The sequence below is a fragment of the Dipodomys merriami genome, unplaced genomic scaffold (assembly GCF_024711535.1).
Source record: "Dipodomys merriami isolate MVZ:Mamm:240054 unplaced genomic scaffold, mDipMer1.0.p SCAF_574, whole genome shotgun sequence".
Classification (NCBI taxonomy): Eukaryota; Metazoa; Chordata; class Mammalia; order Rodentia; family Heteromyidae; genus Dipodomys; species Dipodomys merriami.
In genome coordinates, this window is record NW_027206151.1 from 131,580 (window position 1) to 138,285 (window position 6,706).

General features: G+C 53.2%; 1 protein-coding gene across 9 annotated transcripts in view; it reads right to left on the reverse strand.

Moving 5' to 3' along the window:
• The window catches only part of LOC138812998 (PHD and RING finger domain-containing protein 1-like), a 31,139-nt gene extending 24,694 nt beyond the window's left edge, over nt 1-6,445 (reverse strand). For 3 of the 9 annotated variants that reach the window (XM_070001243.1, XM_070001242.1, XM_070001238.1), the window contains exons 1-3: nt 6,318-6,443; nt 2,494-2,606; nt 1,347-1,520 (exon numbers count right to left, since the gene is read on the reverse strand). In XM_070001243.1, coding sequence (XP_069857344.1) covers nt 1,347-1,520; nt 2,494-2,584 — 265 coding nt within the window. In that variant the 5' untranslated portion in view covers nt 2,585-2,606; nt 6,318-6,443. Of the gene's footprint in view, nt 1-1,346; nt 1,521-2,493; nt 2,607-5,534; nt 5,608-6,317 lie in introns of those variants that run through there. The other 6 variants (XM_070001246.1, XM_070001245.1, XM_070001244.1 and 3 more) reach the window with 5 other exon arrangements.
• Between the last annotated feature and the right edge of the window lie 261 nt (nt 6,446-6,706).

Sequence of the window (6,706 nt, forward strand, 5' to 3'; positions counted from 1 at the left end):
GGTGGCTCACGCCTGTAATCCTAGCTACTCAGGAGGCTGAGATATGAGGATCACGGTTCAAAGCCAGCCCGGGCAGAAAAGTCCATGAGACTCAGATTTCCAATAAACCACTGAAGAGCGCAGGGACAGCACTGAGGTCCAGAGTTCAAGCCCCACGACCGACAAAAAAAAAAGTGCATGCTCCTGGCATGAAGACTAAGACAGAAGGCAGCCCACCTAAGGCCCTGGCTGCCTATAGGCCGAAGTGGCTATGAAGGATGGGGAAGTTACCTAGAGCAGACCTGCCCTTTTAAGCACTGTTCCCTAAAAGAGGTGAAGGGCACAAACCTCAGCTAGTATTCAGACTTTCTTAATAAAACCACACAAGAAGTTTGCCCAGTTCTGGAAAGCACCAGCAGAGAACGAACCACAGGGCAGACCTGCCAACTAGCCTATCTGCTGGATGAAATCTCAGCCCACACAACCTTCTAGGTATCTGAGCCACCCTGCCCGGAAGACGGTCATGTCCTCTCACAGCTCGTGCTTCTTTTTCCTCTCTCTTACTTCGTGCCAGCCCTGGGATTGACCTCAGGCCTCGTGCTGTCCATGAGCTTTTGTGCTCAAGGCTGACGTTTCACTACTGAGCCACAGTTCCACTTCCGGCTTTTTGGAAGTTCATTGGAGATAAAAGTCTGATGAACTTTTCTACCCAAAGTGGCTTTAAACAATGAGCCTCAGATCTGAGCCTCTTGAATGGCTAGGATTACAGGCGTTAGCCACCAGTGCCTGGCTTAGCTTGTGCTTATTGATGGTTTTTTTTTTTGTTTTTTTTTTGGGGGGGGGGGCCTGAACTCTGGGCCTGGGTGCTGTCCCTCAGCTCTTCAGCTCAAGGCGAGCACTTTACCACTTGAGCTACACCTCCACTTCCGGCTTTTATGCTTATGTGGTTCTGAGGAATTGAACCCAGGGTCTCATGCATGCAAGGCAAGCATTCTACCACTGAGCCACCTTCCCAGCCCCTTCTTGATGTTCTTGCACATTTTCCACACCTACCAGAAGAGACATCTATGAAACCATGTCATCAAACTGAACATGGAAACTAAAGACTATAGCAGGGGGGCTGGGAAGGTGGCTCAGAGGTAGAGTGCTTGCCTTGCATGCATGAGGCCCTGGGTTTGATTCCTCAGCACCACATATCCAGAAAAAAGCCAGAAGTGGCGCTGTGGCTCAAGTGGTAGAGCGCTAGCCTTGAGCTGAAGAGCTGAGGGACAGCGCCCAGGCCCAGAGTTCAGGCCCTCATGATCGACAAAAACAAAACAAAAACAAAGGCTATCTGCTCACATAAGAGGAGAATCAAGGCATCTTACCTGATCTGTCTCCCAGGTCCTCCTCTTCAGAGAGCCCCTCCTCATCCTCCATGTCTGTGCCGTCTTCATGCTCACTGCCTGTGTCATCCTCAGAGTCTCCACTGTGCTCATCACTGCTTTCTTCTAGAGCATCGGGGTTTTGTAGAAGTATAGGCCCCAAGGGCAGAGTCACAACTAAAGTAGCAGAGACCCAGGTTTGCTCTACAAATGTACTGGGGATTTCAAAGGTCTGCAGGTTCCCTGGGCTGTGAGAGTGGGACTGGTGAGGCCAATGAAAACAAAGGGAGGCCTCCTACTCGCATTTGTGCGACTAACATTAAAAATCAGACAAAAAGGGCTGGGAAGGTGGCTCAGTGGTAGAGTGCTTGCCTTGCATGCCTGAGGCCCTGGGTTCGATTCCTCAGCACCACATAAGCAAAAAGAAAAAAGCTGGAAGTGGCGCTGTGGCTCAAGTGGTAGAGCGCTAGCCTTGAGCTGAAGAGCTGAGGGACAGTGCCCAGGCCCACAGTTCAGGCCCCACAACCGGACCCAAAAAAAAAAAAAAAAAAAAAAATCAGACAAAAAGTATCAAGTACCATGGCACAGGCCTGTAATTACAGCACTCAGGAGCCTGACATGGAAGGACTGAGAATTCAAGACTACCCTGGACTACATAACAAGACCATGTCTTAAATAAAACAAAACAGATAAGAAGGCTAGACACAGAAGCACATCTGGCCCAGCTACTTAGAATGCTGAGGTAAGCCAGGCACTGGTAGCTCACGCCTGTATTCCTAGCTACTAAGGAGGCTGAGCACTCGTCTTGAGCTAAAGAGCTGAGGGACAGTGCCCAGGCTGAGTTCAAGCACCATGGCCAACCAAAAAAAAAAAGTAAAGAAAAGAAAGCTGCGGTAAAAGTTGCTGGAGCCCAGGGACTATAAACGAGTCTAGGCAAAATGGCAAGATGATACCCAGTGTAAAAAATGAACACGAAAAAATTAGTGCACCATATTTCTACAATTTAAAACTAAAGTGTGTGTGTGTGTGTGTGTGTGTGAAGGCTGAAGTTTAAAACCCATATACAACCTCCCAAGGGCAGTCAGCAACCTGGAGAAAGCACCAGGCACCACTGCTCCTCCAGAGATCCCCCCAGCAGCAGGTGGCTTACCAGCGTCACTTGCCAATTCCAAGGGGCCAACTTGGCATTCACCCGGCCCTGGGCTCTGGGCCACAAGTTCATCCAGGCTCTCGTCATCCATTGCTACACATCGGAGTTCAGCTCTGAAAAAGACCAGTGCTAGGTAATTCCAAACTGCACTAATTCCAAAGTCCTCTCTTAAAGAGTCATAGTTATTTGCCAGGTGCCCATGACTTATGTCTATAATCTTAGCTACTCAGAAAGCTGAGGACCTAGGTCCAAAGAGAACCTGAGCAGACAAATCTGAGGGATTTTTTTTTTTTTTTTTTTTTTTGGTAGGTCATGGCTTGATCTCTGGGCTTGGGTGCTATCTCTAAGCTTTTCAGCTCAAGGCGAGCGCTCTACCGCTTGAGCCACAGCACCACTTCAATTTCTATTGGTTTTCTGGAGATAAGAGTCTCATGGACTTTTCTGCCTGGGCTGGCTTTGAACCGTGATCCTCAGATCTCAGCCTCCTGAGTAGCTAAGATTACAGGCGTGAACCACTGGTGCCCAGCTTGAGAGATTGTTATCTCTGGTTAACCAGGAAAAGGCCAGAAGTGGAAAACTGGATCAAGTGAGCCTTGAGCAAAAAAAAAAAAAAAAAACCAAGCAAGAGTGTAAGGCCTTGAGTTCAAGCCCTAGTACCAGTACCAAAATAATAACAGTCATTCCTTCTATTTCCCTGAACATTCACGTACATGAAGAGGTCAAACTGTAAGACACAACACACATAGGGCAAACTCAGCCATAACCTATGCACAAAATCAAAAAAAGACACAGATTCCTATGTGCAAAGTAGATCTCAGTTCCTAAGGATCAGGGATGCTTTTGTACAAGAACTCCTTCAAGAGTCTCAACACCGGGGCTGGGAAGGTGGCTCAGTGGTAGAGTGCTTGCCTTGTATGCCTGAGGCCCTGGGTTCGATTCCTTAGCACCACATAAGCAAAAAGAAAAAAGCTGGAAGTGGCGTTGTGGTTCAAGTGGTAGAGCGCTAGCCTTGAGCTGAAGAGCTGAGGGACAGCGCCCAGGCCCAGCGTTCAGGCCCTATGACCAGACCCCCTCCCCCCCCCCAAAAAAAAGAGTCTCAACACCAAGAATGAACCACGTGGACTTCTGAGCAGAGCAAAGTAGCATTGCACAACTGAGAGCTGGTCAGCAGAGGCTTAGGGAAAAACAGTCTATCTGCCTAGCACTCCCTGAAGAGGTCACTCTTGGCCAAGGCTGGTCCACTGGCCTTCATTCAGTTGACTACTATCAGCTGAGGCTCCTGGGGCCTTGGAATTTCTGTGGTACCCAGATGGGGAGGCTGAAGAAACAAATTATTTTCACCTGTCAGTAGGAAATCTACCAGGGCCCCTCTGCAGGCCCTGTAAAGACAGCTGGTACATTTGACTTGTTTCTGGACATGACCCTCCTCCTATCCAGAGCCTCAGACTTTTTTGGCCCACAAATGAGAACCAATCCACGCACATAGTCCTTAGTGCTGCTTACCCCAGTTCACAGAGGCACAGTGAGTGAAGCCCACTCGGTGGCATCATGTGCATTTCCACCAAGCCTCTTATCTATAGTTGAAGGAAAGCGCCACACAGGGGTAAGAGAAGTGCTCAAGGTCAGATCTATTCACTGAACCCTGTAGATGCAGGCTTGCTTATGTCCTTCAGCCATAAGGATCACACACACCCAGCAGAGGCTGGAGAGGGGTAATCCCTCCACAAAATAACCTTCATGAAGGAGTGAAGGCCAGCTCAAAGATAGGGACTGCCTTAGCTCCCATGTAAGGAGGCACCACAAAGCCCCAGGTTCTAGCTCAAGTTTTCTACATAGTAAGGGCATGTAATTTGAGAAAGCTTTCACTGACCAGTTGTCATCTGAGAAGTGGTTTTGACAAATTATTAACCTTTTCTCTATCTGCTGTTCTAAGTATCCACAGCCCCTTACGAAAAGTCTATACCCTGTTTAGCAGCCAGGAGTCCTGGCCAGGGGCTCCTGTGTCTACTAGGACCCAGACGACGCACGGCTATCAAGGATCAAAGATCAAACCTAAAAGTGGTTACTGTGAGAGACAAGAGATCTGTAATTCTGCTCACCTGTACCCTTCCCATACCTGTGACCTCATATCATCCTAAGGCACATGCTACAATGCCTGCCCTGTCTGCCCTGTCCAGAAGAAAGCTGAGGGGAAGGGTGAATACTCATTTATGAACCAATCAGCAAACAATTCAAAGACAGCAGAAAATTTAGCCCCCAAACCACTAGATGACAACAGGGTAGAAATGGGGTAGTTTAAGGTCTGATGTACAAGAGCAAATCCCCACTCTAATAACATATTTCACACTCCCAAGTTCAAAATATGAACAAGCAACTCTTAGATTCTTTCTTCACTGAGAGCCATAGTAAGGATCAGGCCCTGCCTCAGAAGGCTGCCATGAGAAATCAGGGAGGAAACCGTATGAAAGGCACTGGGCAAAGCTGGGCGCTGGTGGCTCACACCTGTAATTCTAGCTACTAAGGAGGCTGAGATCTGAGGATCTTGGTTCAAAGCCAGCCTAGGCAGGAAAGTCCATGAAACTCTTATCTCTAATAAACTACCAGAAAACCGGAAGTGGAGCTGTGGCTCAAGTGGTAGAGTGTGTGCCTTGAGCTGAAGAGCTGAGGGACAGCACCCAGGCCCAGAGTTCAAGCCCCATGACTGACAAAAAGAAAAAGAAAAAAAGGCAGTGGGCAAAGCCTGCAGCAAAGTCCAACTTCTCCATTCAGGTTGACTTTTTCTTCTTTGGTGCCATCCTGAGGTTTGAACTGGTACACTCTCATTTGGCTTTTTTCCTCAAGGATGACAATCAACCACTTGAGCCATATCTCTACTTTCCAGCTTTGTGCGGGTTAATCGGTTAACTGTGCTGGGCCTCATGGGCCTTTCCTGCCAGGATGGCTTTGAACTGAAATCCTCAGATCTCCACCTCCTGAGTGGTCTGGATTACAGGCATGAACCCCCAGAACCCAGCTCGGGCTTGTTCTTCACGATCGTGTACCATTACGACGTGTATGAAACGCTGCAATGGAAGTGGACACTAGGAGCCTCCGAAAGTCTCTGCTAGGCTGAGCGCGGGGCTACAACGCCGCCCTTCTGAGTAAAGCCGAGCTGGTGGCTCCGGGCAGGGCGTTCTCCACAGCGCCAGGACAGTCCCGGAAAGGCCTCTCGCTGCTGCTGGCCCAACGTCCTTTCCGTCCGAAGGAGGCCTGGCCCAGGAACGCCAAGTCCCGCGTTCCACCTCGGACTCAGCCTGCCCCGGCCGCCGCGGCCCCAAGTGCCCTTCTCGCGGGCAGACGCGCGCGCAGGTCCCCGGCGGGGCCGGGCCGGCGGCCCGCACGGCTCACCGCGCGGAGCGGGGCCCGGCCGCCAGCGCGGCCCCACGCTGCGGCTGCGTGACCCAGGCAAGCGACTCGGCCTCTCGGGGACCTGATCCGTGGGCAGACCGAGGACGACGAGCTAACTCCCGAGAGCCGGCGCTGAGGGCCGCTCGACCGGGGGACACGCGAGCCCTCGGCTCCCCCGCGGGCCGGGGCCGCCGGGACCAGCCTTCCCCGCCGGCCCCGCCGCGCCCCGCCGGCCCGGCGCCGGGCGCCCCGCCACCTGAGGGGCCGGGCCGGGGGGCCGAGCGCGCGGCCGCGGGCGCCCGCCTGTCCCGGCCCGCAGCCAGCAGGGCGCAGGCTTCGCTCGCCCCAGAGGCCGCAGACAAAGCGAGCGGCGCCCCCAGGGGCCTGCGCGGCCGGGGGGGGCGGGGGCCCGGGGCCGGCGCGGCCACCGTACGTACCCGGGAACCTGGCGCCTCCTGGGCGCGGCCGGACGTCCCCGCCGCCGCCAAAGCCAGACCGCGATTAGGCCCGACCGCCGCCACCGCCGCTGCGGCCGCCGCCGCCGCCAGCGCGCGCACCCCGACCCGGAAGCGCACCGTGTGAGCTTCGGGCGCCTTCCGCCCCGCCCGTTGGCCGAAACCACTGGGCCGGGCCGTGGCGGGGGGAGAACGCTCTCACGGAGCTCCGACGCGCTAGAACGCCTTCTCCCTTCGCCGACGCTGGTTAGTGCAGGGGCTCTGTCCAGAGAAGTCAGTGTTGTGGAAGAATTCGTGCTCGGCCGTCCTCCAGTGTGCTGGCCCACCGCTCCCCCGGCGCAGATGATGGTACAGCCCACCCTCCGCCTCCC